General features: G+C 34.6%; 1 protein-coding gene and 1 long non-coding RNA gene across 2 annotated transcripts in view; both read right to left on the bottom strand.

Moving 5' to 3' along the window:
* Positions 1 to 1,969: 1,969 nt before the first annotated feature.
* LMBRD1 (LMBR1 domain containing 1) overlaps positions 1,970 to 18,566 on the bottom strand; it is a 132,659-nt gene continuing 116,062 nt past the window's right edge. The window contains exons 15-16 of the mRNA XM_011957046.1: positions 2,616 to 2,707; positions 1,970 to 2,437 (exon numbers count right to left, since the gene is read on the bottom strand). Of these exons, the coding sequence (XP_011812436.1) occupies positions 2,324 to 2,437; positions 2,616 to 2,707 (206 nt within the window). The 3' untranslated portion in view covers positions 1,970 to 2,323. The remainder of the gene's footprint in view (positions 2,438 to 2,615; positions 2,708 to 18,566) is intronic.
* LOC105522511 lies at positions 14,924 to 17,681 on the bottom strand. Its single transcript, XR_001003455.1, has 2 exons — positions 17,359 to 17,681; positions 14,924 to 17,048 (listed from the first exon to the last, which is right to left on the bottom strand). It is a non-coding gene; the product is annotated as an uncharacterized LOC105522511 (long non-coding RNA).

Here is an 18,566-nt window from a genome sequence, read left to right as displayed (position 1 = left end):
CTTATGGAGTTCATTCTAAAATAACTGAAAGCTTTTTGCAGTAAAGAAATGACATAATCAGGTTTGTATTTTAAATGTTCAGAAAAGACTGAAAGGAGTCAAGACTTTGCAGAAAGTCCAGTAAGGAATTTCAAGAACCAGAGTTTATCAGTCTGCTTGGGCTGCCATAACAAAATGCCACAGACCGAGTGGCTTAAACAACAGAAATTTATTTTCTCACAGATCTGGAAGCTGGAGACTCAAGATTAAAGCATTGACAACACTGGATTCTCCTGAGGCCTCTCCTGTTGGCTTGCAGACCACAGTCTTCTCATTGTATCCTCACATGGCCTCTTCTTTGTACATATACATTCTAGATGTCTCTCCCCCTTCTTATAAGAACACCAGTCATACTGGATTTGGGCTTCATCCAATAGCCTCATTTTACTTTAATTACTTTTAAAAGGCCCTATCTCCACATAAAGTATTATTCTGTGAAGTACCAGGGTCCAAGTCTTCAACATATGAATTGTAAGGGGACACAATTCAGCCTATAACATAGAAAGTGGAGAAGAGGGGACAAATGGAAAGATAGGAAGTAGAAATTAACATGACATGATTGTTTGATGAGTCAGTTATACACAAGAGATATGGAGATCTACCTGATTTTTTTGTTTAGGCAATCAAGTGTCTGCTGGTATCATTTGTCAAAAAAATGAATGCAGAAGAAGGCTTAGTTTGCCCCCCGCAAAAATGAATACTTCAATTTTCAAAATGTTGCAGTTGAAGCAGTAATTTCTAGCTAAAAGTTAAGTCAAAGTTCAGAGCTTACAAATACGTAGTATAGATAGAAGCCAAGGGTATGTGAGATTGTCCACAAAGAAAATGTAAAATAAGGCTGGGCCTTGTGGCTTAGGCCTGCAATCCCAGTGCTTTGGGAGGCCAAGGTGGGTGGATCATGAGGTCAGGAGTTCAAGACTAGCCTGGCCAAGATAGTGAAACCCCGTCTCTGCTAAAAATACAAAAACTAGCTGGGCGTGGTGGCACGTGCCTGTAATCCCAGCTACTCAGGAGGCTGAGGCAGGAGAATTGCTTGAACCCAGGAGGGGGAGGTTGCAGTGAGCTGAGATCGTGCCACTGCACTCCAGCTTGGGCGACAAGAGCAAAACTCCATCTTCAAAAAAAAAAAAAGTAAAATAAGAACAGAAGGGAATGAAATCCTGGTGAATAATGCTAAAGGGTAGTTGCAGAAGCAGAAGCCAAATATGAAAGCTGTGAAGGTTTATCAAGAGAGACAAAGAATCAGAACAGAGAAAAATGGCACAAAAATTAAAGGAGAGAAGAATTAACTTCGATATAGTTGTTAATTCCTAAACCTTTTTTCAGAAACTTAATGATATTTTACCTCAAGGATCATAATACGTACTTTTTTGTGAGTTCTAATGTGTTTATGCTAGTAAACTAGAATATTTTTTTTTATTATTTCTCACTATCCAGAATGTGTTCAAAATACCCTGATGTCATATAGTTTTCATTATATCTTTTGCAAATTTCAAATCTTTAGAATGAAAAAGTATCTCTAAAACCAAAATATGATGCCATATATCTTAAATTAATCCATAAACTGATTTTTTTCAGGATTAATTATTCTTGACAATACCCCATTTATATTGGAATACAAATTTTGAGGTCAGATACAAAACAAAAGCTACCTATAACAATATGTATGCCTTAAATACTGTAGGGGTTGTAAGATATCTAATGGACTGATATGTGAACAATGTAACACATCTTGGAATGCCATGCTCTTATAGCACTAAGGAGAGTTTGAAATCTTTTCATGAAATCTACTTGAGTGGTGCTAAACATTTTAGGGAGAAAACTGAAAACAAGTTGCATATGGGAATAACATTCATCAGCTATATTGTACATTTTATTTGGAGGCAATCAGAGAGAGATACTTTAAAATTCCACATCACTCTGGAGAACCTAAGGCACAGATACAAATGATTTATTACGTTTTTAAAAAGTGACAAAAGGGAATATTAATTCTGGAAGATTTTTAATTAAACACTATTATACATTAGAGGAAAAAATTTTGCACAAACATTCCCTCACAAAGCCAGTAGTTTTATATTTACATAGCATTATTATGGTAATTTAAAATGTTAATCTATCATACAATGTTACTTCTGAAAACATATAATAAAATATAGTTGTTTTATAGCCATGCTCCCATTTTTGATGAAAGCTAGTTAGCTCATCCTAATGTCAGTCTAACACTTTAAAAATGCATAACAGATATTCAGTCAGCATTATAAAACCTTTAAGACAGAGAAGGCTGTCAAACAGAATAAACAGAGGGCTCATCATCACTTATGTCTGAATCTTCATCTACTCCTTCAATAACCGATTTCTTCCCTTTACAACAGGATACAATTAATCCAATCAAGAATACCTGTAAATTTAAATAAGCTATGTGTTACTTTTCAAATTTAAAATCATTTGGAAAGTAATGCTTTAAAATTCAATGACAGTACCATGATACAAATGGACTACTAAGATACAAAAAGTTTACACATTTAACTATAATTTATAAAAGAAAGTGAAATCATGCCTTGGCTATCTGTACTTACCACAAGAAAGGCCCAGTTACCAAAATAGTAAGCAGCACTGAAGAACCAGAACTTGTGAAGGAATAGGTATGTCCGGGTAACAGTACACTGATCTGTAAAAGCAAATAAAAGACTATGGTGAAATAGGTTCTTTTATAAAACTGATGATTAATACTTTCTCTAAAAGATTATTAACCAAAGCTAATGACCAAGATCATATGGCTAACAAGTGTCAGAGATGGGACTGAAACTTAGGTCTCTCTCCAAAGGCCACTCTTTCAACCACCTTAATGTAGTGTTAAAAACTGCCAACTAATATGACATATTTAAAAAAAAATGAATGCCACCAATGCAATCCAGATCTTAAGTATAAAAAAATTATTTTGGCTAGTCTGCTTTATTGGAAATAGAAGAATCATTTTTACTTGGAGTGTCAGACATATCCTAAAACAAAAAAAAGTTTTCCTGATGAACATCAAGAAAAAAGAACAAAGTAATCAGATGTGGTTAGTATTAAGTTGCACTTGTAAGAGCAGAAAGGTCTAATACCTTTCCTCACCCACTGTAAGTTTCATGGCCAACACTCCTATAACAGAAGACAGGTTAACAAGAGAAAAGCATAACAAATTTATTTAATCAGTTTTTCATGACACAGGAGGCTTCAGAAATGAAGACTCAGAGGAACACTGTATTTTCATGCTTAGTCAATGAAGAATGGAGAGCTAAGAATAGAGAGTAATTGGACAAAAGTGTATAACTGAATGGTAACAGACTGAGGGAGGAAAGCCAGCAAGGTCTGCATGTTCAGATTCTTCTTGGTCTTTCACATAGCATCCCCTCCTTCAAGGTACAGGGCAGAACTCGTTCTGGAATGAGGGTCTTACGACCTACTATCAGACAAGGTAGGTCATAGAATTTCTTTAGGGCCAGCCCCTACATAGAAAGGCAGGGGAAGGTTAGAATAATATTTCTAGGTTTATGGCTGGCTTTGGGAAAGTGGGGTTCTAATTTCTATGACATGGTTGGGGGAAGAGAAATTCTAGTTTCTATGGTCTGCTTGGGAGAGAAAGGGGAACAGAAGAAAGAAGGGCAAGGGAAGGTTGAATGGATACTTTGCTTCTGGGGCTCTTCCAATATCCTTCAGTTCAAAGTACTTAACCTGTTACAGTGTGTGCTATCATTTTCTTATCCCCAACACACTTTTCTAAGAAACCAATTCTCACTGCAGCTAAAGCTTGAGAGGTTTCTTTCAGCTTTTATCTTTTTATGACTTCTATTGAATGGATGAGTACTTCTTATAAAGAAATAAGAAAGTCACTATTTACTGATGTGATTCCTGTTTGAACTTTAGATAGCATTACAGCTGTAATTAAAAATAAATCATATATTTTTCCCCTTCAAATAAAATGTAACTCTTAAAGAGAAAGTAGCAGACTGGTTATTTGATATCTGTGTAAACCCCATAGTAGTTTTGTACAAATACATTATTTCCATTAGTTACAAAGTCATCTACACATATTGACACATACCTAGTAAATGATGTCTCAGGAAATATTTATTCAAGCCATTCAGAAAGGCCTGTGGCAACATAATACAGTTGACCCTCAAACAAAACAGGTTAGAGGTGCCAACCACCGCACACAGTCAAAAATCCACATATAACTTTTGACTCCTCCAAAACGTAACTACTAAATAGCCTGGTGTTTTCTGGAGGCCTTACTGATAACACGAACTATTGATTGACACATATTTTGTATGCTATGTGTATTACATACTGTGATCTTACAATAAAGTAAGCTAGAGAAAAGAAAATGTTATTAAGAAAATCATAAACAGTGAAAATATATTTACTATTCATTAAGTGGAAGTATATTATCATAAAGGTCTTTATCCTCTTTCTCTTTACATTGAATTGGCTGAGGGGGAGGGGAAGGATGGAGAGGAGGAGGGGTTGGTTTTGCTGTCTCAGGTGGCAGAGGTGGAAGAGGTGAAGGAAGGAGAATAGAAGGCAGGAGAGGCAACTGCAACTTTTATTGAAAAAAAAAAATCCAGCATAAGTGAACCCATGCAGTTCAAACTTGTGTTGTTCAAGGGTCAACTATATTATGTAATTGAGTGAAAAATTATATATGCTGCACCTAATAGAGGATACCAACCTCACAAATTTCAGAAGCCCTTTATGTTTTACAGAAGAAAATCCTTATCTTACAAAGCAATTTCTTTTCAGTCTGTTAATTACAAAATAAATTATAATTTCTGCATATTTGTATTCAAAATGGACAATGGCAAAAAGATCCTACATGCAATTAGGAGACCAATCTCATATCCTATTGCTAATCAAGAAAATACACCTTTTATTTCTATTTTTCTGAGCTCTCTTCTCAGCTTCAATAAGTAAGTGTTATTTTCTCACAAAACATAAAATTGAGCTGAGGGCTACACAGTCCAGCTTATTACATAAGGGATCTAATAACACTTTTTTTGTTCCTATCACATGGTTTTCTGAAAATAGCATTAAAGTTATATTTTATAAACATACAATACTTCTTATATAAAGCTTCAGATATGTTATGTAAAGATTTAGATAATCTAAATTTTATCTACTCTAAACCCTTCCACTGTACTTCAACATTTACTTCTGAATTGCTCAATACTAAACTGAACAAACCTGTCTCTTTCTGATAAAAAACAAAAACAAAAAACACAGTTGAATAAAGAAGCAACTTCTTCTTTTAGGAGCAAGGACTACCAATCTAATTCCTGTCTATTGATACCCCAAAGGCTCCCTTCAGAGTCTTTCTTCTCTTTATCAACAGAAAAGTCTAGAAGGAATAGTCACAGTTTTCTAAGAAAACTAGATAGCCTTTAAGCAGCATCAGCTGAACATATTTCTGTCTCCTATAGTTACCATAGATGATTACAAATTTACACTAGGTGCTGGGAGTTCAGACTCACAGCAGAGACTCCTAGATAGAAAATTTATTTGTCATTTACTTTGTGCTCCCACCACATTTTATTCTTTTATTATAGAACTTACTTCACAGTGATACAGCTATTCAATTTGTCATTTTTTTCAGTAGATATACTGAGTATCCTGAAGTAGCAGTGGAGTATTCAAATTCATTCATATTCAATGACTATTGACGTAAAATAAATTTAAAAGCAGATATTTTATTTAAAATTCATATTGTTAAATAGCCCATTTTCTAATTTTTAAAAATTAAAATCTGACAAGATTCCAAGGGTATAAAAATGACAAAACTGAATATATATTGAAATTAAAGCATAACTATAATGTCCAGCATGGTGAACGAAGAGCCGAGGCTCTGGACTCTGACAGACTTGCAGGTGAATAGCATTTGGTCACTTTTTTGCCATGTGTACAGGCAGATCTGAACTGTGGAACCTGTGGGCTTATAAAAAGAGGATATCACTATCTTTCCCCACAGAATTGCTATAAAGATCATATGACATATATATATCAAAAGCCCCATGCAAAGTGGGGCTTAATATTAATTTTCTTCCTTTTTCCTCTGCAAGGTATAGAGAACAACTGTGAAGAGTTGCTCAAATGGTTGTAAGTCCTAAGATTTCAGACATTCATGTCCAATAGTCGGAAAATAATTGGTCAGTCACTAATATCATGACTACTCTGTGCATGCCCATTATTTTTCTGTCTCTACAGTTGAAACAGACACAAATGGATTTGGCAAAATTCAAATTTGTATTATCAGTATCAGGATACACTGCTACATGGTAATACACCTTTAAATAACCAATTTGAATGTTTCAAAAATGATGAGTGGGACAGGCTTGGAGCTACCCAAAAAAATGCCTTTTCATAATTATTTTAAAAACAAGAATGGTATCATTCATGGTTTAAGTATTACTTTAGCTTCAATTTACAAGTACAAGCCTGTGAAAAACTCAACTTAAAAAATAAAAGTTCTATTACTCATTTCCATACTTAAAGATATTTTGGGAATCAGAACTTGACTAAATTAGAAATTTCAGGGCCAGAACAGGGCTAACAAAACAGAGACTGAACTGGCAGAAGCAAGAGAAATCAAATCATTCTTCTCCAGACATCTAATAATCCACTTAGTGACATTTTAAATTGGCTTATACTCTCTGACTCTTGCCCATCACCAAAACCATATCTTCAATATTTTTTTGATCACACTATTTTATATGTTACCTTTTTTAAAGGCTGTGGACTTTGACACAAGCCTTTTAAAATACCATAAAAAGGTACCATCATTCTGCATTGTTGTTGAAAAATGATAGTAGGTTAAAAATTCACACATACAATAAGTAAAAGCTCTTTATATTCATCTTTGTCCATATATATCATTTTGTTTCTATTAACTGGGATATATCCATATAAAAATTTTTGCTAATAAGACACACACATATATTTCCTATTCAAGTGACAATTCCACACTGAATAAATGGAGGGAGTGCCGTTCTTCACCATCTGCTATCTTCCAGCTGCTCACCTGAATCACAGATATCTAGGAGATCTATAGATTTCTTTCTACAATTATCCAACTAAGAAAATCACAATAAAGGTTCTGAATTTGGTTTTACCTTCAAAGTAAATTTAAATTGTTGGATACTTCATTTAGGAATTGTGTTCTAAAATCAGGAGTATTCCAGAAACTTCTGACTGTTCTTCTTCAAAAGAACATATAATTGAATTAAAGATTAAACTTCCAATTAAACTAAAGATTAGATGTTAACAATGAAAACTAAACATGGGGGAGGGAGGCTCAGATAATTTTTTTTCTGATGAGAAAGTGGCCATACAAAAATAATAAGAATTAAAAGGGCCAAAAAGGGGCATCTGAAGCATATGAACAATATCAAAAGACTTTTGAATCCTGCTACTACCACTATTCCTTCATCTCTTCTCACATATCATCAGAGAAATAATAGGAAATGCAAGTACACCATTATTTTTTGTAATTTAACAGTAGTCTTTAAGGATTTACCTGATAAATTTTATATTATATATTTTCTGTTTCCTTTGTTATGTCACTTTTAATGCATCTTGACTGCCACTAAGATAACTTTGGTTAAGTAGAATAAATAATATCTTTTGTTTTAAATATGTATTTTTTTTTTTTTTTTTTTTTTTTGAGACGGAGTCTCGCTCTATCGCCCAGGCTGGAGTGCAGTGGCCGGATCTCAGCTCACTGCAAGCTCCGCAGCCTCCCGAGTAGCTGGGACTACAGGCACCCGCCACCTCGCCCGGCTAGTTTTTTATATTTTTTAGTAGAGACGGGGTTTCACGGTGTTAGCCAGGATGGTCTCAATCTCCTTACCTCGTGATCCACCCGTCTCGGCCTCCCAAAGTGCTGGGATTACAGGCTTGAGCCACCGCGCCCGGCCCCTAAATATGTATTTTAAAAACATTTACTGTTTAAGCCACATCTGAGTCATCATGTTAAAACTTCACTTGAAATCAATTTACAATTAATTACTCTATATTTGCATTTTATAAAACAAAGACTTATGTTACATATGTGTGTGTATATATATATAGAAGACATTTGAGAAAACTCATGTAACATGGAGAATAATTTTAAAACAAGCATTTTATTTGACTAGTGACCAAAAAATCTGTTAGAAGCCTGGACTATTTAGAAGCCACTTCATAGCTCTTGGTTGCCCATGACTGTGCCAATTGGTTCCTGATTAGGGTCTTGCTACTATTGAATATTTATAATGAACATATATATCTTAACTGTATACAGGGTAAGGAGCTTGGATTTTATTGTGATATGATTTGAAATTATTTATCGAATGGTTTTAAGAAAGAATAACATGAGTGGAGTACAGACTAGAAGAGGAGACTGAAAGCAGAAAGAGGTTTACCAAGTTAGAAGACGATACAACTGGAAAAATGAGCTCAGGGATAGGAAGAAAAAAGTTGGGATCTGAGAAATTTTTAGGATATAATATCCTAATTTTTTACTGTCAGATGGAATACATACATGGAAAAAGTTTTAGGAAACTAATGAAATACATCCAAATAAATGGGAAGGCAGAAAAAATGAAAATATATAATAAAAACCAAAGTTGTATATTTATATTAAAATTTAACAAGTGGTATAGAGTTAAATCAATGTTTTTTTAACTCTCACTGGGAGATGTAGGTAAAGGGGAAGACAACTGATGAATGTCAAAACTCAAAGAAATTTTGAAGGACACAGTTTTCTTATACTTTAAGAACATACAAACTGTATCAGGCTAATAAAGATATTTGCCAAATGTTTTGCACTTAAGAATAAGTTTCAGAGTAGCCATTTTTAAGAACTAGTATAATTTGTGTTGAGCTCTGGTTATATTTAAGTAAGCTTAAAGCATTTCCAAGGTGCTAAAATATATATTTGTCTTTTAAGAAAGAATGTTACTAATTTCATTTTATTACTAATTGGCCATATAACACTCATTAAAAGGGAGTACAGGTAAGTATTAGCATAGAAAATGTAGAAATTGTATAATCACAATCTGTATCAGTGAACTCTAAATTACTGAGACTTACTAGCTGCTGGTTGTAATTGTCCAAGGATAGTCAGATATGAAGCAATTGTCTTCTATTACTTTATCTTTTGATAAAAGTAGTTTAAATGGATATACAAGAAAATATTAAAGTTAAAGATAGAAAACTGAGATTTAGTTGAGTCTGACACTAATATACTATGAGACCCTTGAGGTAATTCATTTAGCTTCTAAACATCAGTTTCTTTGTAAGTGACATACAGATATGTGTGGTATATGGTGCTAGATCAAATTTCTGGGAATTCAGAGAGAAATCTGCATTTGAAAGAAAAGATTAGATTGATGTTTTCAGAGTTAGCCACCTAAAGCAACAATCTGTGAGTAGCTGAGAAGTTTCACAAAATTATTTAGGTTGGCTTTGCTGTAGATACTGGAGAACTGAGAAAGCACACAGCTAATTAATTTTTCTATACTATTTTAGTTAAACTTCTATCAACACAATTGCAATGTCAGCCAGGAAAAGAACCTCAACATCAGGAGACTTTCTGGATCTCCAGCAACATCCAAGAAAAATAATGCTCTGATCAATACTCAATTTTCCAGTCTGTATCACAATCTTGCTTGACAATAGACACAATACATCAGGCTATCTCAGCTAGATACCAGCCAATAAGATCACTGAGGCCCTCTTTCTAACTTCATGTTTACCTAGACATCATATAACTATACATTTGATTTTCCATGCAAATTCTTTCTCTCCGGTGATAATTCATTAACCCTGATCATCTAGTTTATTTAATAGCTAAACTTTCTATGGTAAATTAATAAGCTGCCATTTGGGCGACATTAGATTCTTGGGCTGTTCTCTGTTCAGTTATACAAAGTTAAATACAGATGCTGGAGACCAAAGTATGGCACTTCTTAGAAATAATTCTATCTCATCACTCTACTATTGTGCTACACATCTTATGGGTTTACTACAATTAAATCAAATGAGGTTATTAACACAAACTTATTGTCAAATAAAAGACCAGGAATGTGTAGTATTTAACCACAAAAAAAAAAAAAACAATTTTAACCTGTTGAAAACACAGCTTTCTGGTTCAAGATAACAGACTTAGCACAGTCATTTGTTTCTTATCCTTCTCAGGACCTCATTACCATTCTAGTATAGGAATAAAGAGAGGAGCAATCCTTTATCAGCAAAGAGAATGGAAGTAGAACCATCAGCTGATGAGAGGTTCCAACCACAATCTGGAAGATGGAAGGCCACATTTAAAAGGTCTCCAGTAAAACAGATGGTTTTCCTCCCATTTATTTTAAAATATGATGATCAAGAGGTCCCAGACGCATGCACAGAGTTACCAGCAATGAGGCTTCCCAGTTCCTGATATTTAAATACAAGTTGGCATAAATGTGAACGGATCATCAAATGTATGTAGAAAACTATCAGCATGAGGGAAAAAGAAAACAAGATAAATAACTGTACTAGGATAACCAAAATTATAATTTTACTTAAAGGAAACCATTAAGAAAAATGTTTAGTATCTTCAGGTATTAAAGATATTACATCCATAAAATAAGGATGCTTGAAAAGAACAATCAGAACAACAAAATACTCAGGGAAAATAACATTCTATTATATGAAATTAAAATTCATAATATGGTTGACAAAGCTGAATACATACCAAAGAATATAGAGCAAATGGTAGGCAGAAAATATGAAAATGAGATAATACAAACGATCAACTGAAGATATTCAATAAATAATAAAAAAGAACTCCCCAAGGAGAAAAGAGAAAATAGAAAGAAACCATAAAGTAGCTTCAGAAGAAAAAATAAATTGGCATTAGATTTCTTACCAGTTAAAATGAAAGTAGAAGATAACATAATGCCTTTAAAGTTCTAAGAGGAAATGACTTCTCATGTAGAATTCTAAGCACAACCAAACAATCCATTAATTGTGAGGACAGAATACTTTTCAGATATATGAGTACTTTTCAGATATGTATTTCATATAACAAATTTTAATTTTTACCCTAGTAAAACAAAGGGCTTGGGAGAATTCACCAAAAAAGAAGATATGATTTACAATGCATCAGAAGTCTAATGGACAGAAACTGTAGCATTATTATATATAATTATGATTTGTAAAGCTGAGCAGCAGAATCAGAAAGGAATTAATCCAAATAAAAACAGCAAGTCAGCAGGTTCCCAGAAGGAAGTTTTCCGGTTAATACAATGGGTTTCATCCAACAGATAAAGTGAGCAAGAAGCTAGAAAATATTAGGCATACTAACATCTTATGTTACTTTAATAATAATATTTAAAAAGAGAAAAGACAAAGGAACAAATTTTAAAAAGTGGTTCAATTCTACAAATGTTTAAGGGAGACAAAGATATTTTCTTATCCTTAAGGAACTTACATTTCTATAAAAAGGTAGAATAGAGATAAGATATATAAAGACTATACACTGAGAGAGAATAAGGTAATGTTATAAAAAGTATATGTGCTATGGGAATTCAGAGGAAAAAGGAGAGCACACACGTTTGGAGATTCAAAAAAGAAGGCTGAGTTAGAAATTAACCTTGTAAGAAGATCAGGATTCTGACTGATGAAAATGGGAGGGGTAGGGCGAAGACTTCTTGTGATATTTCAAAAATAAATCATTGAAAAGCAAAGGTAGGTAAGAATCTGGCCATATCCAGAACATGTAAGAAAAAAAGCTAGAGACTTGTAAGGGTTAAATAATAGTAGTCCTTAAATCCTAGACTGAATTTATCAGATGATGTGAGGGGAGCACTTATAGTTTTTACTAGAGAAATGGCATTATCAGAGTACTTTGGAAGAGTGGTTTCCACAGTGTGGTTCCCAGACCAGAAAATTCTAGGGTCCCACCTCAAATCCACTATATCAAAAACTTTCGGTCAGGCATGGTGGCTCATGCCTGTAACCCCAGCACTTTGGGAGGCTGAGGTGGGCGGATCACCTGAGGTCAGGGGTTCAGGACCAGCCTGGCAACATGGTGAAACCCTGTCACTACTAAAAACACAAAAATTAGCCAGGCGTGGTGGCACGTGCCTGTAATCCCAGCTACTCAGGAGGCTGAGGCAGGAGAATCGCTGGAACCCGGGAGGCAGAGGCTGCAGTGAGCCGAGATCGCGTCACTGCACTCCAGCCTGGGCAACAAGAGAGAGACTCTGTCTCAAAAACAAACAAACAAACAAACAAAAACCCACATACAACTTTGCAATCTTGGTTTCACAAATCTTCCAGGTGATTTTGATGCATGCAAAAGTTTGATAACCTTTCTTTTACTCTAAGTTAAAGTAAAATCACTAAAAGGTAGAATAATTTAAGTGAGACATGATAAAAATGGGATGTGAGGGTCATTATAGCAAACACAACACAACACAACAAAACAAACAAACAAAAAAAACTCTGCAGTTCTTAGTAACTGATTAGGGGTGGAGAAGAAGCAAATAACTACTTTGAAGAATGTGGTAATATATGAAATACTTAAGTCAGTGTAGTCCAAAGTCCTTATCTAACAGTTTGTACTATCTTCCCCAAGAGCTATTCATTGTAAACATTCTTATAAATACATTACCAAAATAAAGCAAAGTTCTTTATATTAGTTTTACATGATTAATAATTCTCATTCAGAGCTTCCCATACATAGCTAACAGGTAGCACCTTTATTTTTTCTTCCTTGGCCTTGAGGGAACACCCTAACCTACATACCACATCACAGCTACACATGTGCTTTCATCCATACGGGAAGTCTAATGAGATAATGTTCAGTAACCAGTGGCAGTGCTCAGAACTTCATAGGTTACACTATTAGTTCTCTATGAAGGAATACCCAGAACAAAACAAACTCAAATAGGACCAAAGGAAAAAATAAATGTATAGGTACACATAAATTTTAAAGATAATTATTAGAGATACTATCAAAATGAGAATGTGAAATATTAAACAAATACTTTCTAATTAAAACTCTTAAAAACATGGGCATCACCCCTGACTCCCTTCTCTTTATGTCTCTCTCAAACTCTCTACCAAGCAAATACTATTGGCTCTACCTTCAAAATACATCCAGATTCTGACCACTTTTTGCCACTGTCACTACCACCATAAGCTCTCCCTTGGATTACTGCAAAAGCCTCCTGTCAACCTGCTTTTACCCTTGTCTCATTGTGGTCTGTATCAGAGGTAGGCAAACTATGACACACACGGCAAATCAAGCCTATCAACTGTAAGTTTTATTGAAACATAGCTACAGCCATCCCTTAAGTAATGTTTATGGCAGTTTTCATGCTGCAATAGTAGAGCTGTGTGGTTATTATAGACTACTACATGACCCACAAAGCCTGAAATATTTACTATCTGGCTATTTACAGAAAAAAGTTTCCAAGCCTTGGTCTACATGCAACACAGTAGTCAGAGTGATCCTGTAAGAACATACGTCACATCATGCCATTCCTCTGTTCACAATCTTCCAGATACTTTTCATTTGAAAGTAAAAGCTGACGTCCTTAAAATTATCTGCTTGCTATTCCTCTGCCTCTTCAAGCACACTCCTGCTGTGTACTTGCTGTTAACACTATCTAGAATACTCCTCCCCAGATACTGTGTTTGCTCCTCACTTCTTTTAAATTCATGTCACCTTCCCAGTAAGAATTCCCTTTCTCCTGTATCTAAAATTTCAAACCATTCCTCCTTCTGAACACCACTTAATCTCCTTTGGCACTTTTATTTTTCTCCATAATGCTTATCACCTGACATATTTATTTGTCTGTCTCCTTATATTAAATAAGCGGGGACAGGGATACTGGAGTGTTTTGTTCACTGCTGTATCCCTAGCACCTAGAACAGTACCTGGCACATAGCAGACATCAATAAGTATTTGTTAAATGACAAAGCACAGGAATAATAGATAAGTAAAATTAAAGGACCTATGTAATACTGGAAATTAAGACATTTACAAATTTATCTTAGAATTTCATGACTAACAGGATTGTGGTTCTCCGTATTACTAAAGATATGTCAATATATTAGAAAGGTGACTGAAGTGCAACACAGTCATTACTTAATATTGTATTACACAAAGACGGTAACTTTCTAAATAAAGCTATCAAAATTATCAAAATTCTAGTAGAGTTGATGACTTATACTAATCTTTTAAGCTAAATCTAACTATCCTTAACTTTCTCATCCTCACTACCAAATTTTTAGATTATAAAACAAAAGGACCACATAGTTTTTCTTAAAGGTCTCTGCCCCATGTTCTTCCGTCTAAAGAACCAGATGACCTACATTCTCCTGAGGAGGGTTATCTTCTTAGCTATATACTTTCAGAAAAAGCTTAATATGGGGTAGAAAGTGTGAACTTGATAGTCCATATTCAAATCTGCTTTTTAAATTAAGACAGGAGCAATCTAGCACCATTTTCATTTTGCATTATATTTAGTGACTACCACTAGGCTCACAGCACCACAGAAGATATTAACGAAGATATTAGGAGACTGTCATCACAAAGCATCAGTGTCACTTTTTATTTCACCCTTTAAGACTTAGTTTCTAGTGAAATTGCTTGACCAGCTTCATTTTAGCCTGTTAAAACTGGCTGTTCTTAACATGAACATTTTAACTTTAATTGGATAAATCCAATATTAGGTATCAACTAGTGTAGTAATTTTTTTAATAACATCAGTTTTAAACAAAAGTAAGCCTCTCTGGCAATACACATTCTTTATGTATTTGTATTTATTTAGCTCACAGGCCAAAGTTTGAAGGGCAGAGATTTTTTTTTTTTTTTTCACTTAAATCCATTGTTAGTGACAATGTAAGTGTTTAAACAGTATTGCTTTAGGAATCTCAGAAGTTCAAGTAGAAAGATATATTCCATATTCTGGGAAAAGATGGTACCAAGACTTTAAGAATTTAATTTTTTAAAAGTTTCAGTAACTACCTTCCCTACTCATACTTTTCAACCAACTGGGAAAAAAGTCTTCTCTGAAATCAGCATCTACTTGGCAGATGTATGTCATCGTTGTCTCTCTCATTGTTTCATCTTTAAAAATGTGTAATACTTTTTAATTGCAGAAGTAATAAAAGATATTTATTTAAAAAAAATAAAGTGATTATCTACTTCTTTCCTGAGGCACACAGACTTTTAGATTTTGTTTATGCATGAAAGCATTTAAAAATGAGGTAATATATATACACTCTTTCACCTACCATCACAGTGTTTACTTTTCTATGTCAAAACATACAAAGTTATATCATTACCTTGTACGTAGCTATTTAAAGTATCTTCATTGGTAGATAAATACTCAGTTGGTTCCTTTTGTTTTGTAATTTCTTATGTAAACTTGGTGAGATTTGGATACTAGCTACTAAAATGAGATAAAGTAAGAATCTGGTTTCAAGACTTCTACCAGAGTAAACTACTTTAGGAGACAGAAAAGGAATAGGACAACTATCCCCACCCCATGACTGGGGGTGGGGGTAGATGAGAAAAATAAATGGAGGCGAGAAGGAAAGAAGTTCAATCTAAGAATGGAGGTTTCATAGCTTGGTCATACATGCATGTCCATACAGATAAACTAGCAAACAGTTAAAAAGTAAGAATAGAAATGTAAGATTCTGAATTCTTGATTTCTTCCCCTTATATTATTCAGCATAACTAGCTTATGTACTGTCAACTCTCCAAACAACATTAAAAAACCTCACTGATCTAGCAAAGCTAAGTTTAGCCGACTAACTTCAGTGAGGACGAACATGAAGAGGAAAGACAGAGAAGGATATTTATAAGGTTTTAGGGTTGGGTGGGCTTTAATCAACGTTTTTCAAGGTGAGGACCTGGTTAGAACTGACAAAATAGTTTTGGATTGGTAACGATGATTAAATGGAAGTCCTGAAGCAAGTCTTTTTGGAAAATCAGTCTTGATAAATAAGCTATTTTAGTTGTTTCACCATCATGAGTGAGAATTTCCTAAAGCAAGCATACAACTATGTTTGCTTGTTCTAAGTGTTCTTTAGCATAGAGGTATGGAAATATTCCTGCCCCAGAATTGTTCATCATAGTAATATGATATTGGTGCCAACTCCCCCCATCTTATGGAATTAAAAAGCTTTTAAATTTTATTGATCAGCTTTAACAATGTTTTAGATTTTAATACGAATTGCTAAAATTAAATCTGGTACTCTGCAATGATATGCTGGAATAGACAGGTAAATCTGAAAAATAACCAGAGAGAAGGCAGTAAATTTACAATAGTCCCTTAATATCCACGGGGGACTGGTCCCAGGAAACACCCTCCCACCCCCACCCTAAGACACCAAAATCCATGATACTCAAGCCCCTTATATAGGAGAATAGTATTAGCATATAATGTAATGTGAAGGTTTCATTCATTCATTGTCTTTTTTTTTTTTTTTTTTAAAAGGAAAACAACTAGTTCTTGTCCTCTGCCAATATTTTGAGCTGATCTTATTCCTTTCCTTCAGTTGGTTGGGTCTTAATCTGTGTTGATAATTCTAACACAGATCTTTGCAAGTCTGTTTATACTCATTTTCTTGGTGATCTCTCATCCAGTCTCACAACTTTACTTCCCATCTATTCCTGAGTAATCCAGTATACATTTTCTCTCCAGAACTCCAGATACAACTTAATTGCCACTCAAGATCTTCATTTGATGTTTAATGAATGACTAAAACAAAAATGCTCAAAACTAAACTCTACGTTCTCCCTCAATACATAAATGTAAACAATAGATAGATGGAATAAAGAATACAATTACTTTGCAAAAAGACTCAAGAGGAATTAGCCAACAAGGCATCTCCTGAATGCTGTTCAGTAAGATTCCATATGAAACATTAGATTTACAAACAACTTTTGGTAATAAATTCATGCTTTTAGTTCATGTGGCATTCAGTATGTGGGATTTTTTTTTTTTTTTTGAGGCGGAGTCTCGCTCTGTCGCCCAGGCTGGAGTACTGTGGCCGGATCTCAGCTCACTGCAAGCTCCGCCTGCCGGGTTCACGCCATTCTCCTGCCTCAGCCTCCCGAGTAGCTGGGACTACAGGTGCTGGCCACCGCACCCGGCTAGTTTTTTTGTATTTTTTAGTAGAGACGGGGTTTCACTGTGTTAGCCAGGATGGTCTCGATCTCCTGACCTCGTGATCTGCCCATCTTGGCCTCCCAAAGTGCTGGGATTACAGGCTTGAGCCACCGTGCCCGGCCATTATGTGGGATTTTTAAACGTTATTTTTAAATATGTGGTAAAAAATCCCAAATCAATCCATTTTTTTTAGTTATGTAATACAATTAAAGGATTAATGCTTGAGGTAATGGACACCACGTTTGCCTTGGTGTGATTATTATTTATTGCATGCCTGTATCAAAATATCTTGTGTACCCCATAAATATATATACCTAGTATATATCTACAAAAATTTAAGAAAAAAAAATCCCAAACCAAAACCACATTAAGGGATTCTCCTCAGTTAAAAATTTCTTCACTTAATTCTCTACGTCAGTCCATACAATCCTACTAAAACTGCATTTCCTATTTAAGATTTGCTAGTTGCTAAATGTCTCTTCAAAGCATCAACACTATTGATCTCTAAATATGATACTTTATTGGATATTATAATGTCATAGTATTCTTTTTATCTCTCCTCTTCCAAACTCTTATATCTCCTCTAATAACCTAGGTTTAGCCTTTTGACCTTTGTTTTTTCTTCATATTGTCTATGACTTTCATTCCTTTATGGCTTCAAACAACCATTTCCATTATATTTAAAAAGCAGCAATGGCCTCTCTTTTTTTTTTTTAAACAATTTAAAGGACAGATGATGCAACAATGTTTCATTTTCTTGCACTCAAACAAAACACAAAAATGTTAAATCTTAAAAAAAAGAAAAACAAAACTGGAATCCAGACACTTGCATTAAAAGTCCTAAGTCTTATACTGTCTAACTTTTATCTCTTGGTGCCCCAGTTTCTCCATCTGCAAAAATGATTAAACTAGCTAGATGATCTTTCTAAAGTTTTTTTTTTAATATTCTGGTTTGTATTTTTAAAACTGTTTACAACTTATGTGGTTCTTTATGGCCTTTATTCCTGTATCTAGTCAGACTCTCATACAAAAAATGAGGGGATTCTTTAACTTACATAACATCTTAGACAAATGGTTTCAGAAGGATAGGTACTTGAGATTCTGTGAAAATAAGTCAGTGTGCTAACTTGCTATCTATAGAAAGAAAGCTTGGGCCGGGCAGTTGTGTCCTGCCTGTAATCCTAGCACTTCGGGAGGCTGAGGCAGGTGGGTCACGAGGTCAGGAGATCGAGACGATCCTGGCTAACAGGGTAAAACCCTGTTTCTACTAAAAATACAAAAAAGTAGCCAGGCATGGTGGCAGGTGCCTGTAGTCCCAGCTACTCAGGAGGCTGA

The sequence above is a fragment of the Colobus angolensis genome, unplaced genomic scaffold (genome assembly GCF_000951035.1).
Source record: "Colobus angolensis palliatus isolate OR3802 unplaced genomic scaffold, Cang.pa_1.0 Scaffold431, whole genome shotgun sequence".
Classification (NCBI taxonomy): Eukaryota; Metazoa; Chordata; class Mammalia; order Primates; family Cercopithecidae; genus Colobus; species Colobus angolensis.
The sequence above is the reverse complement of the archived record's forward strand: the minus strand, read 5'-3'. Positions and strand labels throughout refer to the sequence as shown.